General features: G+C 36.7%; 1 protein-coding gene across 2 annotated transcripts in view; it reads right to left on the bottom strand.

Annotated features, from left to right (window-relative positions):
- The window catches only part of CCDC14 (coiled-coil domain containing 14), a 40,343-nt gene that overhangs the window by 5,267 nt on the left and 7,873 nt on the right, over positions 1-27,203 (bottom strand). Inside the window, exons 5-12 of one of the 2 annotated variants that reach the window (XM_055396509.2) lie at positions 27,030-27,152; positions 19,026-19,253; positions 18,821-18,915; positions 16,791-17,289; positions 14,356-14,497; positions 10,479-10,561; positions 1,518-1,736; positions 1,312-1,444 (exon numbers count right to left, since the gene is read on the bottom strand). In XM_055396509.2, coding sequence (XP_055252484.2) covers positions 1,312-1,444; positions 1,518-1,736; positions 10,479-10,561; positions 14,356-14,497; positions 16,791-17,289; positions 18,821-18,915; positions 19,026-19,253; positions 27,030-27,152 — 1,522 coding nt within the window. Of the gene's footprint in view, positions 1-1,311; positions 1,445-1,517; positions 1,737-10,478; positions 10,562-14,355; positions 14,498-16,790; positions 17,290-18,820; positions 18,916-19,025; positions 19,263-27,029; positions 27,153-27,203 lie in introns of both variants that reach the window. The other variant, XM_055396354.2, reaches the window with a different exon arrangement.

The following is a 27,203-nucleotide window of genomic DNA, read 5'->3' on the forward strand; positions in this document are numbered from 1 at the left end:
TTTTGCTTTTCTCACTGTTCAATAAACGTTTGAGTGAAATTATTCTATGAAAGATGAATGTGGGGGGAAGCAATATTTCTATATTAACACAGCTTATATAAAGTCATTTCAAATGTGTTTACAAAACTAATAAATATTCTTTATATATATAAAGTATACAAAATTATATATAAATAAAATATATATATATATAATTATATAAAGTGTATATGTGTATATATATATATATATATATATATATATGTACAGGCTTCCCTGAAAGCTCAGCAGTAAAAGAATCCATCTGTAATGCAGGAGATGTGGGTTTCATCTCTGGGTCAGGGAGATCCCCTGGAGAAGGACCTAGCTACCCATTCCAGTATTCTTGCCTGGGAAATCCCAAGGATAGAGGAGCCTGGCAGGCTACAGTCCTGCTAGGACTGCAAGAGTCAGATACAACTTAGTGACCAAACCACCACCATATATCTATATATCATTTATTTTCTAAAAGTTTATAACTCAAAGTGGGGAAAAAAGTGTATAATTCAAAATGGGTCTTTTCATTTGAAATATAAAGATTGTTTTACACTCAGGATTGCTTTATATTTAGAACTATGACTTTCCAGGATCATTCAAAAGCATGGTCAGATCTGATGACATATAATTTAGGCCTAAAATAACTGACTTCTCTAGGATTTAAAAAATCAGTTGAAAATCCAATTTCTGTCAACCACCTCAAGAGAAAACTGAACTTTATAAAAGAATATCATATAAAAATTGAGTGAGGTGTTTTTATTTATTTAAGACATGTTAAGGAACAAAGGAATCTTAGAAAGTACTGTCAAATCCCTCATTTTACTAATGCAATGAATAAGGTTCAAAGAGGCTAAATAAACTACCCAAGATCCTATGAATGAGGGTTTATTGTGCTAAGTGCTTTTCATGGATGATTTCTTAGCCCTCTTATCAACCCTAACCATGCCCCCACTTTACAACTAAGGTTTAGAAAGGTTAACTATCTTGCTCAAAGTCAAACAGGTAATAAATGATAGAGCTGGAATTCCACTCAGGTGTCTCTGGCTTCAGAGAGTTTTTAACCATTTGCTAAACAAATCTTCAGCTCCTCATCCGAGTCCTTTGCCTGGAATCACATGGTTTAAAAAGGAATTTAGCCACGTTTGAAATTTAACTGGAACAGAAGAAAACTATCCTTAGAAATTAGCAAAAACACTGAGAAAAGGATAAGGTTAAGAAGGCAAGTCTGAAATTATTTTGAAGTTTATAAATATATCTAACAAAAGGCATAAGTTATTCAAATAATGTCAACATCACCTGGTTAATTCTCTCAGTCGAGTCACCTCAGCATCACGTTGGCGTAATGTTATTCCCAATATCTGATTTTCCTTTTCAGCAGCTTCTAGCTTAAACCGGGAGCTTTTCACACTGACTAAGGCTTCCTCCAATTCTAAAACAATAAAAAGTTTCAGTTTCAGTATTACTTTTTAAAAAGTGACTGTGACTATAGTTCAAACACATACCAATTTTCATTCTTGTTGTCTCAATGTCAAATTGCTGTTTATTTTCAAGTAAAGTTCGATCTTTCTCTTTAAATATACCAGCAAATTTTTTGTTTTCATCTTTCTGATTTTCTATCACTTTTAAGAGCTCTTCATTTTTACTCTGCAGTAATTCCTGGCTCTTTAATGACTCCTGTAATTGATTTTGCAGTGACTTGTTCAATGATTGAAGAGAAAACACTGTAAGGCAAAATAGAGCAAATAATTATTACCTCAATTAAAAAGTAAAAACCTGGGGGCAAGGTGTCCTGTCGGGTGAGGAAGCTTCTGCTGGAAGATGCAACTCAAAATTTAAACTGAACTATCGTGTGCAGCTCTGCTTCCTCACCCAGGAGCAGTTCTTCACCATGGGGCTGTTCTCGCTCCCCAATCCAAAGTTTCTGTGGCTGGAGGTGCACCCCGTGGGGGAGGAGGCAGATGCGATAGTGATCGATGAGATCAACCCCTGAGCCTTTGGAGTGGGAGCACTGACTCCAAGACCGTAGACTACCAGAGAACTAACCCTAAGGGGCATCAAACAGTGAGAACTCACACAAAGGAAACCACTTGAATACAAGACCCAGCATCACCCAAACACCAGTAGCACCCTGTGCAGGACATCTCGAAACAACAAACGAACAACAACAACAAAAAAAAAACCCAATCATCAGCAAACAGGATTACCACCTCACTCACCCTTGCCCATGAGAGGAAAAACAAACAAATAAAAACTCAGCACAAATCTCACCCTATACAAAGCTTACACAAACCACTGGACCAATTTTAGGAGGGCAGAAACTAAAAGGAAGAAAGAATTCTACCTTAAAGCCTGAGAAAAGGAGATCTCAAACACAATAAGTTTAAAAAAAAAAAGAAAAGGCAGAGAAATACTACATAAACGAAGGAACAAACTAGAAACACAGAAATCCAAATAAATGAAGAGGAAATAGGCAAACTACCTGAAAAAGAGTTCAGAATAATGATAGTAAAGATGATAAAAAAAAAAACCTTGAAAACAAAATGGAGAAAATGCAAGAATCAATTAACAAAGACCTAGAAGAATAAACATACAGAGACAAACAACACAATTACTGAAATTAAAAATATTCTAGAAGGAATCAATAGCAGAATATCTGAAGCAGAAGAATGAATCAGTGGAAGATTATTATTTATTAGCTGGAAGATAAAATGGTGGAAATAACTTCTGAAGAGCAGAATAAAGCAAAAAGAATGAAAAGAACGGAGGACAGTCTCAGAGACCTCTGGGACCATATCAAACGCACCAATGTTCAAATTATAGGGGTCCCAGAAGAAGAGAAAAAGAAAGCATATGAGAAAAATTTTGAAGAGATTGTAGTTGAAAATTTCCCCAACATGGTAAAGGAAATAGTCAATCAAGTCCAAGAGGCACAAAAGGTCCTGTATAGGATAAACCCAAGGAGAAACACACCTAGACACACACTAATCAAACTAACAAAGACTAAACACAAAGAAAGAATATTAAAAGCAGCAAGGGAGAAGCAACAAGTAACATACAAGGGAAACCCCATAGGCTTAACAGCTGATCTTTCAGCAGAAACTGCAGGTGAGAAGGGAAAGGCAGGATATAGTTTAAGTACTGAAAGGAAAAAATCTACAACCAATTTACTGTACCCAGCAAGGATCTCATTCAAAATTGATGGAGAAATAAAAAGTTTTACAGATAACCAAAAGTAAGAACTCAGTACCACCAAACCAGCTTTACAACAAATGTTAAACTGACTTATATAGTCAAGAAATACAAGAGAAGAAAAAGATCTACAAAATCAACCCCAAACAATTAAGAAAATGGCAATAGGAACATACATATCAATAATTACTTTAAATGTAAATGGATTAAATGCTGCAACCAAAAGACACAGACTGGCTGAATGGATACAAAAACAAGATCCATATATACGCTGTCTTCAAGAAATCCACTTCAGACCTAAAGACACATATAGACTGAAAGTAAGAGGAGGGAAAAATACATTCCATGCAAACGGGAAGCAAAAGAAAGCTGGAGTAGCAATCCTCTTATCAGACAGAATAGACCTTAAAATAAAGATTACAAGAGATAATGATTACATGATACAAGAGTACATAATGATAAGGGATCAATCCAAGAGGAAGACATAACAATTGTAAATATCTATGCACCCAATATAGGAGCACCTCAATACATAAGACAAACACTATCAGACATAAAAGGAGAAATTAACAGTAACACAGTAACAGTAGGATACTTTAACACCCCACTCACACCAATGGACAGATCATCAAAACAGAAAATGAATAAGGAAATACAAGTCTTAAATGATACATTAATGAGATGGATCTCACTGATATCTTCAGGACATTCCATCCAAATGCAGAATACACCCTCTTCTCAAGTGCACATGGAACATTCTCCCGGGTAGACCACATCTTGGGTCACAAATCAAACCTCCGCAAATTTAAGAAAATTGAAATCATATCAAGCATCTTTTCCAACCACAATGCTATGAGAGTAGACATCAATTACAAGAAAAAAAAAACTGTAAGAAACACAAACACATGGAGATTAAACAACACGTTTCTAAATAACCAACAGGTTACTTAAGAAAGCAAAAGGGAAATCAAAAAAACTTTCTAGAAACAAATGACAGTGAAAACAACAACTCAAAACCTATGGGATGCAGCAAAAGTAGTCCTAAGAAGGAAGATTATAGCAATACAATCCTACCTCAAGAAACAAGAAAAACATCAAATAGACAACCTAACTTTACACCTAAAACAACTGGGAAAGAAGAACAAAAAAAACCCAAAAATTAGTAGAAGGAAAGAAATCGTAAAGATCTGAGCAGAAATAAATGAAAAAGAAATGAAAGAAACAATAGTTAGGATTAATAAAACTGAAAGCTGGTTCTCTGAGAAGATAAACAAAATTGACAAATCTTTAGCCACACTCATCAAGAAAAAAAGAGAGAAGAATCAAATCAACAAAATGAGAAATGAAAACGGAGAGATTACATCAGACAATGCAGAAATACAAAGGATTATAAGAGACTATTATGAACAACTATATGGCAATAAAATGGGTAACCTGGAAGAAATGGACAGATTCTTAGAAAAGTTCAATTCTTCCAAGACTGAACCAGGAAGATATAGAAATTATGAACAAACCCAAATACAAGCAGTGAAATTGAAGCTGTGATAAAAAATCTCCCAAAAAACAAAAGCAACACATCAAGAAGCTCACACACCATCATCAAGTTGGGTTTATTCCAGGGATGCAAGAATTCTTCAATATATGCAAATCAATTAATGTGATACACCATATTAACAAACTGAAAGATAAAAATCACATGATAATTTCAATAGACGCAGAAAAAGCATCTATTTTTGCTTTTGACAAAATTTGACTAAATTTGATCAAATTCAGCACCTATTTACGATTAAAACTCTTCAAAAAATGGGCACAGAAGGAACCTACCTCAACATAGGAAAGGCCATATATGATAACCTACAGCAAACATTATTCTCAGTGGTGAAAACTGAAAGCATTCCCCCTAAGATCAGGAACAAGACAAAAGTGTCCACTTTCACCACTATTATTCAACATAGTTCTGGAATTCCTAGCTACAGCAATCAGAGAAGAAAAAGAAATAAAAGGAATCCAGATCAGAAAAGAAGTAGCAAAGCTCTCACTGTTTGCAGATGACATGATACGGTACATAGAAAACCCCAAAGGCAGTATCAGAAAATTACTGGAGCTAATTGGTGAATTTAGCAAAGTTGCAGGATACAAAATCAATACACAGAAATCACTTGTATTTCAATATACTAACAATGAAAATTCAGAAATAGAAATTAAGAAATCAATCCCATTCACCACTGCAACAAAAATAATTAAATATCTAGGAATAAACTTAGCTAAGGAGACAAAAGAACTGTATACAGAAAATTATAAGACTGATGAAAGAAATCAAAGATGGTATAAACAGATGGAGAGATTACCCATGTTCCTGGGCAGGAAGAATCAATACTGTTAAAATGACTATACTACCAAATGCAGTCTACAGATTCAATGTGATCCCTAACAAACTACCCAGAGAAGGCAATGGCAACCCACTCCAGTACTCTTGCCTGGAAAATTCCAGAGACAGGGAAGCCTGGTGGGCTGCCGTCTATGGGGTTGCACAGAGTCAGACACCACTGAGGTGACTTAGCAGCAGCAGCAACAAATTACAGATGGCATTTTTCATGAAACTGTTCAAAATTTCACAATTCATATGGAACACAAAAGACCCTGAATGGCCAAAGCAGTGTTGAGAAAGAAGAATGGAGCTGGAGGAAATCAACCTTCCTGACTTCAAAATTAAACTACAAAGCTACAGTCATCAAGACAGTATGGTACCGGCACAAAAACAGAAATATAGACCAATGGAAGAAGACAGAAAGCCCAGAAATAAATCCATGCACCTATGGGTACCTTATTTTTGACAAAGGAGGCAAGAATATACAATGGGGCAAAGACAGCCTCTTCAATAAATGGTGCTGGGAAAACTGGACAGCTACATGTAGAAGAATGAAATTAGAACACTTCCTAACACTATACACAAAGACAACGACAAACTCAAAATGCATTAAAGACCTAAATTAAGACCAAAACTATAAAATTATTAGAGGAAAGCACAAGCAGAACATATGATGACATAAATCAAAGCAAGATCCTCTATGACCCACCTCCTAGAGTAATGGAAATAAAAACAAAAGTAAACAAGTGCGATTAAGATTAAACTTAAAAGCTTTTGCACAGCAAAAGGAAAGCTTTGACAGCAAAGGAAACTATAAGCAAGGGGAAAACACAATCCTCAGAATGGGAGAAAATAATAGCAAATGAAACAACTGACAGATTAATTTCCAAAATATACAAGCAGCTCGTACAACTCAGTGCCAGAAAAAAACAACACAATCAAAAAGTGGGAAAAAGACTTAAACAGACATTTCTCCAAAGAAGATATACAGATGGCTAACAAACACATGAAAAGATGCTCAATATCGCTCATTATTAGGGAAATGCAAATCAAAACTACAATGAGATATCGCCTCACACCAGTCAGAATGGCCATCATCAAAAAAATTACAAACAATAAATGCTGGGGAGGGTGTGGAGAAAAGGAAACGCTCTTGCACTGTTGGTGGAAATGTAAACTGACACAGCCACTATGGCAGATAATATGGAGATTCCTTAAAAAACTAGGAATAAAACCACAAGACCCAGCAATCCCACTCCTAGGCATATAACCTGAGGAAACCAAAATTGAAAGAGACACATTATCCCATGGTTGAGTGCAGCACAATGGATAGAACATGGAAACAACCTAGATATCTATAGACAGATGAATGGATAAAGAAGTTGTGGTACATAGAAACAATGGAATATTACTCAGCCACAAAAAGGAACACATTTGAGTCAGATCTGACGAGGTGGATGAACCTAGAACCTATTATACAGAGTGAAGTGAGTCAGAAAGAGAAAGATAAATATAGTATTCTAACACATGTATGTCCAACTCTTTGCGATCCCTGAACTATACAGTCCATGGAATTCTCCAGGCCAGCATACCAGAGTGGGTAGCCTTTCTCTTTTCCAGGGGATCTTCCCAACACAGGGATCAAACCCAGGTCTCCCACACTGCAGGCAGATTCTTTACCAGCTCAGCCACCAGGGAAGCCCTTTGACTATGTGGATCACAACAAACTGTGGAAAATTCTGAAAGAGATGGGAATACCAGACCACCTGACCTGCCTCTTGAGAAACCTGTATGCAGGTCAGGAAGCAACAGTTAGAACTGGACATGGAACAACAGACTGGTTCCAAATAGGAAAAGGAGTACGTCAAGGCTGTATATTGTCACCCTGCTTATTTAACTTATATGCAGAGTACATCATGAGGAACGCTGGGCTGGAAGAAGCACAAGCTGGAATCAAGATTGCCGGGAGAAATATCAATAACCTCAGATATGCAGATGACACCACCCTTATAAAAAGTGAAGAGGAACTAAAACGCCTCTTGATGAAAGTGAAAGAGGAGAGTGAAAAAGTTGGCTTGAAGCTCAACATTCAGAAAACTAAGATCATGGCATCTGGCCCCATCACATCATGGGAAATAGATGGGGAAACAGTGTCAGACTTTATTTTTTTGGGCTTCAAAAATCACTGCAGATGCTGATTGCAGCCATGAAATTAAAAGACGCTTACTCCTTGGAAGGAAAGTTATGACCAACCTAGACAGCATATTAGAAAGCAGAGACATTACTTTGTCAACAAAGGTCCATCTAGTCAAGGCTATGGTTTTTCCAGTGGTCATGTATGGATGTGAGAGTTGGACTGTGAAGAAAGCTGAGTGCAGAAGAATTGATGCTTTTGAACTGTGGTGTTGGAGAAGACTCTTGAGAGTCCCTTGAACTGCAAGGAGATCCAACCAGTCCATTCTAAAGGAGATCAATCCTGGGTGTTCATTGGAAGGACTGATGCTAAAGCTGAAGCTCCAGTATTTTGGCCACCTCATGCGAAGAATTGATCACTGGAAAAGACTCTGATGCTGGGAGGGATTGGGGGCAGGAGGAAAAGGGGACGACAGAAAATGAGATGGCTGGATGGCATCACCGACTTGATGGACATGAGTTTGAGTGAACTGCGGGGGTTGGTGTTGGACAGGGAGGCCTAGCGTGCTGTAATTCATGGGGTCACAAAGAGTCGGACATGACTGAGTGACTGAACTGAACTGAACACATATAAACGGAATCTAGAAAAATGGTACTGAAGGACTTATTTACAGGGCAGCAATGGAAAAACATAAAGAATAGACTTATAGACATGGGAAGAGGGGAGGAGAGGATGAGATGTATGGAAAAAGTAACATGGAAACTTGTATTACCATATGTAAAATAGATAGCCAACAGAAATTTGCTGTATGGCTCAGGAAACTCAAACAGGGGCTCTGTATCAACCTAGAGGGGTGAGATGGGAAGGGAGATGGGAGGGAGGTTCAGGAGGGAGCAGATATATGTGTACCTATGGCTGATTCATGTTGAGGTTTGACAGAAAACAACAAAACTCTGTAAAGCAATTATCCTTCAATAAAAAAATAAATTAAAAAAAAGTACAAACCTGGAAAAGGTATGTTTTTAAAAGAAAAGGCTTGGATTTTATTGATTTTGCTTAACAATTATATGCTTGATTAGTTCTATGTGAATACTAAATGTATTTTTTAGAAACTGATCAGCAAAAGCCATATCTTTCTTTTCCAACGGATATTTCAGGCTTAAAAATTTTTTTTTTTACCTTTTTAACTAAAGAAAACAAAAGACTAATATACATACAAAGTAAAAAAAATTCAACCACAAAATACCAATGACACCAAAAGATAATGAAAAGTCTCCCTTTGCACCCTATCTCCACTCTCCCCTCAGAAGCAAGCACTATTCATTCTGATATCTTTCTGGAAAATACTTTTGCATATCATATATATTTAAACATAAATGAATCATACTATGCCCAGGGTTTCTGACCTTGCCTCCCCCTGCCATAAAACTGTTATGTATCAGCACATAGATCTATCATATTCCTTTTAATGGCTATAAAAGTATATGGTACCAGTCATTTAATAACTGCAGCCTTGAGTGAAGTAGAATCTTGGCATACAGAAGTGAACAACAGAGAAATGGTTTCTGTTCTCACGGAGCTGACAGTAAACAAGTAATTATGAATAGTAAATACATGCTCTCAAGGCAACAAGAAGGGAAATGGCAGAGAATAAAAAGAGATATAAGCTACTTAAAATAGCGACCACTAGTCTCCTCTCTCCCACCCATCCCCACCTTTTATTCACAATGGAACCAGAGTGATCTTTTCCAAAATTACTCTGGTGAAGTTGAACGTGTTAATGAAGTGTATGTTCTGCTAAATGTTTGTATTTTTCTATCCCTTTGTAAGAGATGTTTCCATATATTAGGAACATCAAGCTTTATCATATCATATATTACAAAAAGTTCCCCATTTTGTTGATTTTTTTAAAAATGTATTATAAATAATAATAATAATAAAATGTATTTATTATTCTGCTGTACATGAAATGAAAAAGATTTCTGGGACATGCTTTATCAGTCTTTCCTTTGTAGCATGTGAGTTTTTGTTGGGCTAAGGAAAGGTTCTCAAGAATACAAAAAGAAATTCTTATCTTTTCCTCTAGTTACTATCCATTTTTTTTTTCTTTTCTATTACTTTAAGCTCTGGCAACATCAGTCAAAACTGAAACAGTAATACTCTGACTCAGCAATTCTATGGCCATAATCTACAAAAACAGTCACACATGGGCACAAAGACACATACAAGGATTTTTGTTGCAGGATTATCTGTACTAGGAAAACAGGCAAAGTATCTTTCTATCTATCAGCAGAGGACTTTAAATATATTACGACAGAACTACATAAACAGAATATATACTTAGTTTTAATAAGAAAAAATAATATTTATGTATTTTGATAGAGAAAAATATTCACTACATAATAAGTGAATAAATGCAAGCTGCAGGAGTATATACTGTATAATCTCATTTTTACAAAAGAAAAATACATATATAGTTCTACTAGGACTCATCTGTTAATAGTAGATATTCAGTAAACATTTATGAAATAAATCAGTTATAAATGAACAGGAGATATGGGAAAGGAAATACAGACTAATAGAATTGAATTATCGGGAAGTGGCAGCACAGATCTTTTATTTTTGTGTTTCTACACTATTTTAAATTTTAATGAGTATTATTCCTACTTTTTTAACAAAAAGTCCACTTAAGACAAAGTAATTAAGAAAGTTCAATTCTTTATCAACATTTCCAAAGAATTCACGATCAGTTCTTACAGTTCGTTTACCTACATTCAAGGTTGCATTCCAGAGAACCAGATGCCTTTTGAGTTTTTTCTCGTTCTCTAAGTTGCTGGTTCAAAATTCTCAATTGCCTAAATGAAATAATGAAGAAACATGAATGCAAGAATCCCAAGCTCATTTTAGAGTGTGCATCTGACAGCCTATCAAAATAGAGAACATAAACAGTGGCACCTACTAGGAGAGCATAAGTCCATCTTGTCCCCAAACATAAGACAAAAACCAAATAAACAAAACCACACTACTGCTATTATTATAAGACCTGAGATAATTTTTAAAAGATTGCCCAGGATGGCATAAAACCCCCCTTCAACAGAAAAAGGTTAACTTATTTTTCCTCTTCCCTTTTTTGTTCTCTTATCTCTTCAGTGATTTCCTTGTTTTTCTATTTCTTTCATTTCTATCTCCTCTTGCTATTTTCTTCTGCCTTCCTTCTCAGGAAGTATTTTCACTACTGTAGTAATTATCTACTTTTGAAAGATCTGTCGTAATTATGAACCAGAATTCCTACAAGGATCAGCTGCTGTCAGACAACTATCTGCTTGGTTTGTCGTGCAGGGTAAAAACTGGGAAACACAAACTTATGCTGCTACTAATTTCTTTATTAGATCTAAAGGTTAATGGCTTTAAGTAAAGAGAATGCCAATAAGCAGCAACTCTGCCTCACAATGAACTTCATAATATATAGCTGCTTCGCAAACAGGAACATACAAAAGGAACTGCAAGTACTTACTTCTAAGAAGTTAACACTTAAAAAAATCTCTAATATTTTTTGAGAATTATTATCTGGAAATACTCTGCACTAAAGTATCACTGTTATGAAATCTAAAGCAATAGATCCTACGTCACATCATTTGTATATATTCATTCAGGTTGGATTAAAGAGCTAAATGTAAACTATAACAACAAACAAACAAAACTTAACTATGCAAGTTCTAGGTGGCAATCTACATAATCTTAATGGCAATCTACATAATCTCAAGTGGGAAAGGCATTCCTAAGCAATACACAAAATATAGCAACCATCAAGGAAAAAAGTAAAGGATTTAACTACATCAAAACTGAAACTTGTTCTAGAATTAGTAGTCTGGAAGAAAATATCTGCTACACATATAACAGACAAAGGGGCTGTAACACTGAAGAGCTCCTACAAATCATTAAGTAGGGAAAGAAAACATGACCAACGATAAGGATGGGCAATTCACAAAAGAAACAGAAGAGGCCAATAAGCATATGAAAAATTCTCAGCCACATTAGTATGAAGAAATGCAAATGTAAAAAAGGAGATATTTTATGACCATAGGATTCACAAAAATAAAAGGAAATAACACTTTAAAATACATATATATATATATATATATTTATTTGGCTGCACCGGGTCTTAGTTGCAGGATCTTTGTGTGTGTGTGTGTGTCTCTCTCTCTGACTCTTTTGTGACCCCCATGGACAGTAGCCTGCCAAGCTTCTTGTCTATGGGATTTCCCAGGCAAGAATACTGGGGTAGGTTGCTATTTCATTCTCAAAGGAAATAACACTTTTTGTCGGTGACAGGATAAGGAAATGAAATATCTCATTTGGTAGGAGTCCCTACTTGCTCCTTCTCAGCTTTCTTTCACAGCCTTCTTCTTTTGTATTCTCTGCTTAAGAAGCTGTTACTCTCCAGTAATACACCCCCTTGGTTGTGTTCACACTCTATACCTTCTTAGTGAATTCAAAACTTACACACTGATAGCAAACCACTTGCTTTTAATCATTATTATCTCCAGTACCTACACAGGGTACTGTATAAAAATGTGGTCAGTGAATAACTCCCAAGTTTATGTTTCTATCCTGAATCTTGTTTGTGGGTTCCACTCATACCATACCTGTCTCCAGATGGTCTAAATCTTAACTCACTGGTTCTCCCACTACATTTGCTAACTAAAATATAATAAATAAACAATCTATTCTTCCTCTAGTAACTTCCATCTGGAAGAATTAAGTTATCATATGTCAAATTATCAGGGCAAAGACTGAATGCCACACCCCAGTTCCTCCCTTTCAGTTCCATTTCATTTCTTTGTTCTTCATGGGTACATAACAGTCTTGTATTTGAGTCTAAAATCAGGAAATGGTCATGAGTTCTAACTTGCCCTTTAAATATTAAGGCACTCACTAGCTTAACTGGAATCCCCTACAACCTTCATCCAGGAAATTTTGGAATGTGCCACAAGGTCACAATGAATGGGTTACTACAGATATTTTACGGGTAGGGACCAAGAAGGCTAACAGTTGAGTACTGTGTCAGGAGTCTCACATAAAAACTGTCCAGACCCAAATGCCAAACAAACAATGCAGCTAGCTATTTTTTTTAATGCCAGAAGATGGCAATAAGCACCAAGAAAGTCCTGAAAGATCAGTTTTCTGGCTTAAACGGAACAGGAAGTTTCAAAATGTCCAAACAAGGAAAAAAAAAAAACACCTGTTTTTGATGAAAATGCTGAAAAATACTTTTGAATGAGCCTATGCATTCCAATTCTCATTTATAACAGAGATTATGGATGATTCCTTCCAAATAAAGATTAACAAAGAGACACAAAAATTCCTACTTCTGCTGGAAATCTCATTTGGCTAAAAAAAAAAAAAGCACATCTGACAAATTCTTCATTTTTCAATAATTTCATTTTTAGAAGGTCAGGTAAACGGTGGCAATAGCATGATGTATAATCTTTGTCCTCTAAGGACACAGCCAAGAAACGTTGGTGCCAAGTCTGAAGAATTAGGTTAGACATCAAACTAATACCTTTTTAAAAAATTAAAAACAAGCAGTGACCAATAAAGTAAGTTTTATTTTAAGTGGCTTATAAATTAGCTCCTAAAGCAATTTTAAAATGTTCTGCGACTTCCCCAGTGTCACAGTGTATAAGAATTCGCCTGCCAGTGCAGGGGACACAGGTTCAGTCCCTGGTTTGGGAAGATTTCACATGCCACTGAGAAACTAAGCCCATGCACCACAACTGCTGAGCCTGCAGGCCGCAGCTACTGCAGCCCGAGCACCTCGAGCCTGAGCTCTGCCATAAGAGAAGCCGCCGCAGTGAGAAGTCCACACTCCACAACAAAGAGTAGCCCCTGCTTGCTGCAACTACAGAAAGTCCATGCAAAGAAACAAACACCCAGTGCAGACAAAAATAAAAATCAATCAATTAATCAAAGACAAATGTTCTAAGAAACAGAAATAAATAACAACTATTGATATTTCCTATGGTCACAATATCAAGACAAATAATATGCAGAGACTAAGTTCTGGGCTTCCCCAGTGGCTCAGCAGTGAAGAATTCCCTTGCAATGTAGGAGACCCAGAATCGATCCCCAGCGTCAGGAAGATGCCCTGGAGAAGAAAATGGCAACCCACTCCAGTATTCTCGCCTGGGAAATCCCGTGGACAGAGGAGCCTGGCAGGCTACAGTCCATGGGGCTGCAGAATCGAACATGACTGAAGCAACTGAGCACAAGCCTTGCATAGCCTAAAAATGAAAGTCGCTCAGTCGTGTCCGACTCTTTGTGACCCCATGGATGATACAGTCCTTGGACTGCATAGCCTAGACTAGCCTAATAAATACCTGGACGTAGTTCACTTTCCTCTCTATTTGTTACCAACCAAGTGACAACAGATGTGAAAAAGTTGTGAAAAAATACATACTGGTGGGCAGAAATAATCTAAGAGCTAGAGACTGCTGTCAGTATTTGGGAAACAGGGGATTAAGAGTATAAACACAGTGAGACTATGTCTATTTTCCTTACAAAGCCCTAGGTATCTCATTAGGTATTTTTGTTCTGGCCATGGGACATCTTTGCATGGAGACAAAAAAATTCAAAGAGCAATTCTTACCTGCGTAAATGAGCATTTTCACTTCTTAGTGGCTGCATGGCCAGTGCTATCTCAACCTGAATATTTGTGTTTGCACTTACGGCTGGAAGCAGAGATATACACATCTCCAGTTCTGTAATCAACCTCTGAATTTCTGAATCTTCTATGAAAAACAGAAGAAATGAGTAAACACAGTATTATAAATTGCTGTTTTGATAAGATTTTTCATATGTACTACTAAAAAAGAAAACATTTCACATATATACATATGTACTATAAACAAACTCAACTCAGTTATTTATGAATTTATTATACAAATCTTATTTTCCTTTTTCCTGTAGTCTGCATTTCCTTATTGAGAAGAATTCTAAAGGCCTTAAGTTCAGTAAACTATAAAGATTTATGTTAAGCCACAGAATTATTATATCAGCGATTTTTTTTCAGTTCAAGTGTCTAGTAGGAAGATGGTTTACATATATCTCCTAGTCCACATGTTCCTATAATTACTAAAGGGTTTCTTATAATTGATTATAGTATTAACAACACAACCTCTGATCCTGGCATAAGCAAATAATTCCTTCCGGTGATTCAATTCGGAAATATATTGAGGGAGGGTCTACTAAGATACGGTTTTATTATTTAATTTTCTAAAGTAAATTTAACACAACCAGCTACACTTCATTTGATGCAGCATCAAAAGCAGTATCATTTGTGTCACTAACTGTGGGGAGTGGATGATTTGGGACGTGGCAAAAAGATACAGATAGAAGGTAGATTTTAGATCTCTTGTCCTTTTATTTTTGTTCATTTTTATTCATATTTTCTGTGAACTGCTAGAAAAATGGTACAGATGAATTTATTTGCAAAGCAGAAATAGAGTCACAAATGTAGCAAAAAAGCTTATGGCCAGCAAGGAGGGAGAAGGTGGGATGAACTGGGAGATCAGGGTTGATATACGTACAGTACTATGTAAAAAACAGATCACTAATGAGAGCCTATGGTATAGCACAGGGAACCTTACTTGATCTGTGGTGACCTAGACAGGAAGAAAATTTTAAAAAGAGTGGATATATGTATACATACAACTGATGCACTTGGCTGTACAGGAGAAACTAATACAACATTGTAAAGCAACTATTCTTCAATTAAACAAAAATTTCTGTGAAATGAAAACATTTAATAAATATAATATTAACTATCTGATATCCAAAAGAGATAAAGTATTCAGCTGCAAAAAGTTAATCAATTCCACAAGTATTTTAACACCTTAATGGAAAGTTTACATGCATACAGTAAACAATTGTGCCCAATTACAGAGCAGAATGCTCTGTCGAGGGGTTTTGCATGAAAGCATTGGAGGCAGAGACCTGGGCTCCACCATTTTCCTGTAATGTACCTTAGTCAAATTACTTAATTCTTGAACCCTAGGTTTCTTCATGGTTAAATGGATAACAACAGTACCTCATGGGGTTGCTGAGAGGATTTTAATGAAATACTGTTCTCCAAGCCTCAGTTTCCTCACCTGTAAAATGGGGACAATCATAGTACCTCACAGGGTTGCTGTGAGGATTAAATGAGATAATGCATGTAAAACACTTAGCACAGTGCTGGGCACATGGTAAGTGCTCAATAAGTGACAGCTAATATTACAATTGTTACCAATGATTAAGTATTCAGTTAAGAGAATAATAATGAATTAACAGTCTGAAAATACAGGAGATTTTAATATACTGAACCACGGGATTAACAGTGCTACAATCCTAATAATACAGATAAATTTTAAGATTTGGTAATTTTTTTTGTCAGACTGCAAATATTAGGTACTCAATTAGAACTTCCATAATCAATTACTGTGTTTTCTAGATGACAAATGTGTAACTAACTCCAAGTGAAAGTCATTATTCAGAATATACATACATAAAGAAAATGAATACAACCTGGCTCAAATATCTCATAACTCCACCCAAGATATTTTTCTTGATTAATTAAAATATCCCAAGAGTGAATTGAAAAGGGTATCAGAAGATTTAGGTTCCTTCTCAAAGTGAGAATTGTTAAACATTGTAATAGTTAGTTATTAAATAAATGATGAGAGGAAAACTTCTATATCTTTTTAAAGTAGGAAAAATGATCACTCTGTTCTAGGGAGTTAATCATGTCCTCCAACCCCTTAAAATTTATCTCTTATAAATTTTCTTTGGTTGAATCTTTTCAAGCTCCCTTTGAATCAAGTAGAATGAACACACACTTACAAGAATGATATTCCCTAGCACATTTCAAACCCACAGGAAACAACGGGGAGCAAAAACCCACAAAATAAGAATAAAACAGACAAAATTCATTTCCTCATTAGCCTAAGACATACTTCTATGGAAAATACCACAAACTTCATGCTGATTATTCTGAATTTAAATGATGACATGCCACAGAAAATTATAAAGAAAGTACTTATCTACCTTGTTCTGCTACCAGGGCCTTGAGCTCTCCCAACAAATACTTGATAGTTCTAACTTTTTCAGCACTCTGGTTCACGTTTTTTGTCTTCTGGACATCCTTTATTCTTGAATCTCGCAGAGGTATGTTTAAATCCTTTCCTTCACTTCTGACCTCACCAATGTGTTCATTAGTGCATTTTTCTTCATTAGTAGCCAAGAAAGCTGGCTGTAATAGGGTGGGACTGTGGCGAGTGGGACTGTCAGGATGAGAATGCAACAGTTTCATGTATGTTTGGAAACACTTCAGTAAATCCGGTTCCTCAGGAAGTCTTTTTGGCAGAACCCCATTAGCAAGACCCAGTTGCTGAAATGTTGGAATAGCTGGTTTGCCAGTTTGGGGCAGGTTACATGAAACTCCAAGACAGCTATTGAAGGAATTCCTTACAACATCATCAGTACAGTTCACAGAAACTGTTCTTCCTTGTGATGCAAACTGACTGTCACCATCAGTCTGAGCTTCCTACAGAAAGGAAAAAACAAGCTAAGACTTCAAAAATAATGAGCACTGACTTGTGGGCATTAACTACAATAAACTCAAACGAAAAATGTTAGAAGATGACATTTGTAGGATGGAGTTACAGATTACCAGTGAATAAGCCAATTTCTTCTTAGCTCATTATTCTGGATTTTTAAAGCTTAATTAGTTCACTCAGTAATATGGGAACATGATAAAGCCATGACTAAAATAGATTGTTTGCAAATATCATAAATGGTTTAAAGGTATCGAAAATTAGTCTACTTTGGGACTAAAATAAACTTCCACTTTGGGAAATCACAGTGTAGAAAATAAGCTGAAAAGGCTTCTGCATAAACATATTTAGAGAAATGTCACAGTAGTAAAAAATTTATTTAAATGTCTACAATCCCCAGAGCTCAGGTCAAGTAAAAAGGATGAATCGGACCCTAAAAGAAACATTGGCAAAATTGGCAATAGAGACTGGCGGGGACTGGGTGACTCTCCTTCCTTATGCCCTTTTATTGCTTATGGGGTCCCTCCGCCGACCCCCTATAGAATTGGTCCAACTGTTTTTATAAACTAGTAAATTTTATATTGTAATGTCTAATTCATGACTAAAGACTCGCACTGTGTCTGTCTTAATATGTCTTGGTATGTCTTTGTCTCTGAGTAATATTTTTGAAGTTAATTTGTAAATGAGCTCTATTTAATTGGCTTTAAAAAGGGTTAGCGCTTACAAATCAAATAATTCTAAATTAAATAATAAATTCCAGGTTCATGTAAATTGGAAAATATTCAGTACCTGATATTAATGTTTGTTGATCTATCTAATATAGACATGTCTTAGAGTAATTAACATTAAGTAGAATATTTTCATTGCACCTAGGTTCAATATTGGAGAAGGAAATGGCAACCCACTCCAGTGTTCTTGCCTGGAGAATGCCAGGGACAGCGGAGCCTGCTGGGCTGCCGTCTATGGGGTCGCACAGAGTCGGACACGACTGAAGCGACTTAGCAGCAGCAGCAGCAACCATAGGTGAGGAGTTACACAGACCATGGTATATCCACTAAATAGAGTAGTAAGAACTTAGTAAAAATTTACAAAAGGTAAATCACAATTAAATGTTAAGTGAAAAAAAGCCGCATGTAAAACCATATAAAATTTAATTATGATGATATTTTTAAAAGAAAGTTTACTTAACAAATTAAAACCAGAAAACAAAACCTACACAAGGAATTAAATGACTGAAACATGCTCTATCAATGTGTTAACAGCAATTGTGCTTGGGTGGTAGGTATGGGTGATTTTTTTTTTTCTAATAATCTTTTTCCTTCCTCCTGCCCACCACTGTCCTTAATTAATAGGCAAACTTTTCTAATAAAAAATAACTCAAAAAATAATTGGTCTTTACATCCTAGGGCATTAAGACATAATCAGCAAATTAAACTTTCTCTCAAGATGACAGTTTCTAAAAACAAATTATTACTTTTTTTTTTTTAATTATTACTTATATAGTATATAAACTGCACTCACAGAATGAACCATTGGAGGGCAGGGTGGCTGCCGAGGTAACCGGACTGGGATAGAGGTGGGTAAACCATAACTAGAAGGTGAAGACGTCTGAAATTCTAAAAGGTAAAAGAGAAAAAGTCATTCACATCTCAGACTGCTTACACAATTACCAGGCAACTTAATTACAGCTTATATTCATGCTTTTTAAAACACCATTCATACTAACCAGAACCAGACACAGTGTGGCAAGGTGCAGCAGGAATTCCATTAGGGTTGTGCTTTGAAGCCAAGTTATTCATCAGTGACATTTGAGTCTGCACATGTTCGCAAAGGGCCTGGTATATTAAGGGTGAGTACATTCCACAGTGGTCTTGTAGTGACCAATTTTGCAGTGTATCTGATGAGTCTCTTTCACTTTCAACAGAAGCATCATTAGGTATCTGTTTCTTATTATCTGAAGATATTAATATGGAAAAAGGGAAAAAATTTTTTTTGAAATATGGTTCTTTTCAAAAACCCTTATCAAAGGTATCAGAGGAAAAAAGGGCTCTCAGAAGTAACTCGATTCATCATGTACTTTACAGAGTGTGATCACCCCTAAGGAAAATTACCTCAAATTCTTTTTTATGGGGTCACAAAGAGTCGGACACGACTGAGCGACTGAACTGAACTGAACTGAATGAATCAGGTTCTCCTCAAAATTAACTTATACTATGTCTTTAAAATCTCTATTAAATGCTACTCATAATGCACATGAGTTGAGAAAGGAGTCGTTGGAAGGACTGATGCTGAAGCTGAAACTCCAATACTTTGGCCACCTGGTAAGAACTGACTCATTGGAAAAGACCCTGATGCTGGGAAAGTTGAAGGCAGGAGGAGAAGGGGACGACAGAGGATGAGATGGTTGGATGGCATCACTGACTCGATGCACATGAGTTTGAGGAAAGCTCTGGGAGTTGGTGATGGACAGGGAAGCCTGGCGTGCTGCAGTCCATGGGTTCGCAAAGAGTCAGACATGACTGAGTGACTGAACTGAACTGAATGCTCTTGAGAGGGAGAATGAAACAGAAAGACAGAATACCTTGTACAGTTATGATGCTTTAATGATAATAATAACAATAATAAATAAATCAGAGCTTTTAGAGTGAGAAAGTGAATTTAATCTATACACTGAGCTCTCAAATAAGACCTTAACCTGACGTTTAGTCTCAAAAGCCTAACCACAACATAACTTTCCAACTATCTTTCCATCACCCTCCACTAAGAAATCTTTCAATCCAGTCAGACCAATTTAGACACCTACAAGCTTTTCTCACTTTCCTATATTACTCATGATGAACCATACCTTTCAATTCAATTCTACCTAACTCACCAAAGCTCATCTGAAGCCTTCTCTTTCCTATGATGCTTTTTCCAGTCATTTCAGTCTAGTGACTGCTCTTCACCAAGCTAGAGTACATACCGTCTATGCAAATCATGTATCACTTGGATACTGTATTATATTGCTTATCTTTCACTCTCTTGTCTGCCTGACTAAACTACAAGCTTCTTTAGTTCAGTTCAGTCGCTCAGTCATGTCCGACTCTTTGCGACCCCATGAATCACAGCACGCCAGGCCTCCCTGTCCATCACCAACTCCCGGAGTTCACTCAAACTCATGTCCATCGAGTCGGTGATGCCATCCAGCCATCTCATTCTCTGTCGTCCCCTTCTCCTCCCACCCCCAATCCCTCCCAGCATCAGAGTCTTTTCCAGTGAGTCAACTCTTCGCATGAGGTGGCCAAAGTATTGGAGTTTCAGCTTTAGCATCAGTCCTTCCAATGAACACCCAGGATTGATCTCCTTTAGAATGGACTGGTTGGATCTCCTTGCAGTCCAAGGGACTCTCAAGAGTCTTCTCCAGCACCACAGTTCAAAAGCATCAATTCTTCGGCGATCAGCTTTCTTCACAGTCCAACTCTCACATCCATACATGACCACGGGAAAAACCATAGCCTTGACTACACAGACCTTGGTTGGCAAAGTAATGTCTCTGCTTTTTAATATGCTATCTAGGTTGATCATAACTTTCCTTCCAAGCAGTAAGCATCTTTTAATTTCATGGCTGCAATCGTAATCTGCAGTGATTTTGGAGCCCCCCTCCCCAAAAAACTCTGACACTTAAATGGTATGGAATTCCCTAAATACATACACAATTTCTTGAAAATAAAAACACTGCTAAAAGCATAAAACTTACAAGTAAAAGCAAAACATTAAAGGCAAATGAAATATTATAACCAATAAACATAGAAAACTACTACTAAATTAATATTTGAGTATGAAAATGGTTGGAGATATTGGATGCATCTATTTTGACTTGCATTATTCTTTCCTTTGTGATAACCTATTGCTGTGAACATACTTCCCTGGCCTGCATATGAGCTCTAACAATTACTAGCTGAATAACTTTTGGCAAATTATTTAACCTCTCTTGGACTCTTCTTCCTCATCAGAAAAATGATAATAAGAGCATTACCTGCTTTATAACACTGTTGTGAAAATTAAATAGCACATGTAAAGTATCAGTGTCTAGCCCATAGTAAGAACTCAATAAATGTTACAGTCATTACAAATGGCTCCGAAGTCTTAATAGGGACCCATAAATATTTTATATTCATAGATCTTCCCAGCTGCTATCAATATTAAATTTCTAACCATTTCCCCTCTAAGGTGACATGCAATAAGTTATTCTTCACTCTCTGAATATATGACCTAAAACAAACTGGTTAATAAACATTTCTGTAAAAAAAAAAAAAAGAGAGTGGAAATGTTGAGTCACTAAGTTGTGTCCAACTATTTGCAGCCTCCTGGATTGCAGCACACCGCGCTCCTCTGTTCTCCACTGTCTCCCAGAGTTTGCTCAAATTCATATCCATGGAGTTGTCTAGCCATCTCATCCTCTGCTGACTCCTTCTCCTTTCCCCTTCAATCTTTTCCAGCATCAGCTGATTCTTCTAATCAGTCAGCTCTTCATATCAGATGTCCAAATTACTGGAGCTTCAGCGTCAGTCCTTTCAATGAATATTCAGGGTTGATTTCCTTTAGGATGGACTGGCTGGATCTCCTTGCAGTCCAAAGGACTCTCAAGAGTCCCCTCCAGCACCACAATACAAAAGCATCAATTCTTCAGCACTCAGCATTCTTTATGGTCCAACTCTCACATCTGTACATGACTACTGGAAAGGCCTAGCTTTGACTATACAGATCTTTGTCAGCAAAGTGATATCTCTGCTTTTTAATATGCTGTCTAAGTTTGTCACAGCTTTCCTTCCAAGAAGCAAGTGTCTTTTAATTTCATGGCTGCAGTCATTGTCTGCAGTGATTTTGGAGCTCAAGAAAATAAAATCTGTTACTATTTCCACATTTCCCCCTTCTACTTGCCATGAAATGATGAGACCAGATACCATGACCTTAGTTTTTTTAATGTTGAGTTTCAAGCCAGCTTTTTCACTCTCATCTTTCACTCTCATCAAGAGGCACTTTAGCCCCTCTTTACTTTCTGCCATTAGAAAGTGAGAGCTTTTCAGTTGTGGCATGTGGGATCTAGTTCCCTGACCTGTGAGTGTAGAGTATTAGCCACTGGACCACCAAGGAAATCCTTAGTGGAAATACAATTTATAATAAATAAAAAGGAAAAGTATCCTCCTAAAATAGTTTTAACTTTGAAATCTAAAATTATGAAAGCTGAGATCACATGCAGCCCACGGCCATCTAGAACATTGTTCTTCCTTTCCTCCTAATTCCTAGGTCTCTCTTCTGCTCTTGGATTTCCTTTGGTTCCATAGTATTTGTCTGGTTTGAGGAGTTCTCAGATTTTATACTCATAGGTCCCAAGCATTGGCACTCATTCACTTTCTTTTCAAGAGATGGCTTTCACAATCTCTGATTAAGTTAAGCTATAATATTTTGCATTTGCCAGCAGATGCCATCACCCAATGTAAGTTAATAAACTTCAAATACTTCTTAAAATTCAAAGCTTTAGAATTAACATGTCTTACTTAACTCCTCCATTAGCTCAATCTATGTGAAACTCTACTGATAATGTTGTACATCTGTATCTAAGACACAAAAATCTTAAAGCAATTTATCCAAGACAAGTTAAAAACTGTAAGTGGATGTACAATTTTTAGATAATTCTTGCCACCCAAATATGGAATAAACACCTACTGCAGATAGGCACTGCTGGATGCCTATTATAATTTGAAATACAGAGAACACTCAAAATATCCTGCCTGTAGTGGTTTATTTCTCCAAGATGAGGGCAGAAATATATATATGATACTGAAGGTAAAAGCATGTGCCCACAGCATTCAATACAGTTATCAAAATGTAAGTAGCTGCTTATTAAAAAATGTTTTTTAATGTCAGGTGCACTCTTGGGTAAGCTCTCGGTGCATTTTTGGAACTGCCTTTCTGCCTCCTTCCTTTGAGTAAGCAACAGGGTGGGTGTGCGTGACTCCATAGACACCCAAAGATCTGGCAGGTCCCAGACAGAAAATACATAAGGAGCCCAAGCCCTAGAAGACATTAACGCAAAATAGTAAGATAATGCATGTTAAAGTTAAAATGATATCCAGATACTAGTTAACATGCTATAATAAATTCCTAAAGTTCTAATTATGACTATCTCACTTGTGGAGAGATGAAAAAGGAAGGAAATGCAGTTTTGCCTATTTTTTTAAATGTTAAATTGGTGAGTTGTCAGAAATTGTGCTTTTTAGATAAAAGGCATTTTTATTTATTTTATTTAAAAAAAAAATCTTTCTGGCACTATCCAGTGGCATGTGGGATCTTAGTTCTCCGACCAGGCATCGAACTGTGCCCTCTGCATTGGATGTGTAGAGTCTTAAACACTGGACCACCAGAGAAGTCCCAGCTTTTGTGTATTTTAGGCACTATGATTAACAGAGCAAAAACCTTGTACTGCCTAACAGCTGTTAATCACAAAAAACGAAAAAGAAAAAAGATCCTTTCTAGACAGTGTTACAGTAATAAATCAAAGAAAGATGAAGCAATTTAACCAAAGGGAAAGAGGTTTCTGCTTTTGAAAACTAAACCTTAGTCAATAAGAACCATTTCTTATACTGCAACCCTAAAGGAGATTGTCCTGTGGGAAGTAGGTCCTTACTTCTGAAGATGATAGTGTAGGGGAAAGGACAATAACAATATTATACACTGATAACAGGCCAGAATTGCTGATCTGACTCTAATCCAAGTAAGAATTTAATGCTAGGGACTAAGAATGCCAGATCTCTCTCATTTGCTTCACCAAACCCACCTTCTACCCATCTCCACTCTGCTCTGCTCTCTCTGGGATGCTACTCTGTAAGGATTACATTATTAAGAGACATTTCTTTATGGGTCTCTTCTGCTCCTACATGTCTTGCTGGGTTTACCAAACAAAAAGTAAGGCTTTGACCTAAGCTCTGTATCTGGGACATTTCCCAGGGCTGTGTTTATAGTGAGCAACGTTGAGAGATAAGGTGATGTTTTTCCCTCGGTCAAGAATAGGCTTTCTAACCACCAAAGCAATGAATTCCCCAAGCTCAGTATTCTTCAGCTGAAACTTAAACCTTCAGCATGTGCAGTTTCCCCCTGGGTCCATCGTATCAGCTCACTGGCAGCTGGCAGTGAGGCAGAACCAACACAAATATGCTAATGTGCATGCTGCTAGCTGTGCCATGAGCACAGCACCTTTGTCTCTGACCCAAGAGTCTTGTGTCTCCTGACAACATGCACGACATAGTAAGGATAATTCATTAGCTTGTAAGAATGAAAATCAGATCCCTGACTAGATATACATCAACAGGGTTCTAGTTGGGTCCAATCCAATGGGGATTTTGGCATTATCAAAGAGAGGAAAAAGCATGCATTCAAGGTATTCCAAACTCCCTCTCTATGCGGCCACCTTGGGCTGGCTTTGTCCCTCAAAGCTCACTGCTCCTCTCAAGGTAGCCTACTCTACAGAACAATATATCTAGCTGAATCCCGGTAACCTCTTCCTCACCTCATCCCTTAAGACCTAGAGATATTAACAGTTCTGTTCATGCTGCTAGCACTGGGCTAGCAGAATCCCTTGTGGTTTCCTTATACCCTAATGAGTTTGTAATGAGTTTCTTCATAAATAAAACCCCTATCTTAATTTGGGTGTTGCCATTTATTCTTTCCTGCCAGTCAATTCTAAAGGAAATCAACCCTGAATTTTCACTGGAGGGGCTGATGTTGAAGCTCCAATACTTTGGCCACCTAAGGCAAAGAGCCAACTTACTGGAAAAGACACTGATGCTGGGAAAGATTGAGGGCAGAAGGAGAAGAGGGTGACAGAGGATGAGATGGTTGAATAGCATCAGTGACTCAATGGACATAAGTTTGAGTAAACTCTGGGAGATAGCGAAGGAAGGACAAGGAAGTCTGGAAGTCCGTGGGGTTGCAGAGTCGGACATGATTTATCAACTGAACAACAACAGATCTAAACTCTGTGGGAACTCTGAACAAATAGTTAAGTTAGGATCCAACAAGCTGCTACCACGGCACCATCGTTGACCATGTACTAACACTCCTTTCTTTGTCCATCGGTCCTCCAAAATAGGTCTCTACTTTAAGAGTTAGACCAGGGGTAAGAACACTTTTTCTTAAAAGGCCAGAGAATAAACATATTATGCTTTAAACAGGCCAGACTGTCTCTTTCACAACTACTCAACTCTGCTCTTATAACACGAAAGTAACCATAGAAAATACATAAATGAAAATGAATTAGCATGACTGTGCTCTGATAAAGCTTCATTTACAAAATAACTAAACATTACAATAAAACAAAACCGGCTGTAGTATGCTCACCCTGGATTAGACCAATATTGTCCCAAGGAAATATAATGTAAATCATATAAGCAATTTTAAATTTTCCAAGAACTACATTAAAAAAATTAAAATAGGTAACGTTAATTACTATAATGTTTTATTCAAATCAATATAGCCAAAATATTAACATTACAATATGTGATTAACATTAATCACTGAGATATTTTATTTTTTTGCATTAAATATTCTAAACATACTGTGTATTTTTACTATAAAGCACATCTCAATCTGGACGGTAAATTTTCATCAGAAATCCTTGATCTGTATTTAGATTTAATAAAATTTACAGTTGAAAAAAGTAGATTAATTTACCAAGTTATTTCAAACATACTCTAAAAGTTTTCTAATAACTAGGTCAAGTACCAGCTTTCAAATTTAAATTAATTAAAATTAAATAACATTTACAATTGAGTTCCTTAGTTGTACTAGCCACACTTGGAATGCTCCGCAGTCACATGTGGCTTGAGGCTGCCATCTTAAGTGGCACAGGTCAAGACAAAACAAGGCTAAACGCAACTGGCCTCCAAGACAGGTTAGGAAGTTGTTTTCTTGGCCTTGGTTCTGACTCAAGACCATCTGAATTTCAACCTCTCTGCCTGAATCCTGATCTCTAATACCCAGAACTAGTGCTGAACATGATTCAAACCCCTTCCCTAAGCTAAATCTTCCTGTACTCTGCTGTACTAACATTTTTGGCCCACCTGAACTGTGAACTAGCTGGTTCCATTCTTGATGCTCTGAAATCCCATTATGGACTTTTTCATCTCTATTTTGGGCTACCATGTTCCATAGGCCTCTGTGGAACAACATAATCAAAACTTGCTTATTCTAAACTGCTTACTGAATTATTTCACTTAAGTCAGCAAGTTAAGTGTGACAGTGTAAAACATTCTTGGCTACAGTCACTGTCAATCAGTGGAAGACTTTTTTCCCTTCCATAACTACCCAACTTGGAATTTTACCTTCCTATTACCATATCTTCTAACTGTGCAGCTGAAAAATTGAGCTATGGATCCTACTTAGAATATACGAATACACATATAGTATTTTTTAAAAAATAAATATACACATGAAACCCAACCAATCTGTGAATATCATTCTGAGTTTGAACCTATTCTCCTACGAAACCTAAGCATTTTTTTTTCTACTTTTCTTCTTGGCAAAGTACTCAGCAATTAGAAGCTGAATAGGGAAAAAAAAATCACAAACACACACACACTTGTATAACGAATATTATTAAAATGTTTAAGTCCAACTGCATAACCCCAGTAATCTATCAAAACTTCCATTATTAAGTATCATATTTAAATAAATAAGAGAAAAAAATACTTACAAATTTCCTTCCGGACTACAGAAGGCACAGTATGTTTTTCATGTCCTTTCTTTTTGGATCCGTATCTTTTGGTTTCTACAGGTCTGGGGTTACATCTGTTTTCTGAATATGTTATTTCTGAACCTATTAATGATTAAAACAAAAATTCATTAGCATTAATAGAACTACTTAATT

The sequence above is a fragment of the Moschus berezovskii genome, chromosome 1 (genome assembly GCF_049115385.1).
Source record: "Moschus berezovskii isolate FMDL1 chromosome 1, NW_MosBer_1.0, whole genome shotgun sequence".
In the NCBI taxonomy this organism is placed as follows: Eukaryota; Metazoa; Chordata; class Mammalia; order Artiodactyla; family Moschidae; genus Moschus; species Moschus berezovskii.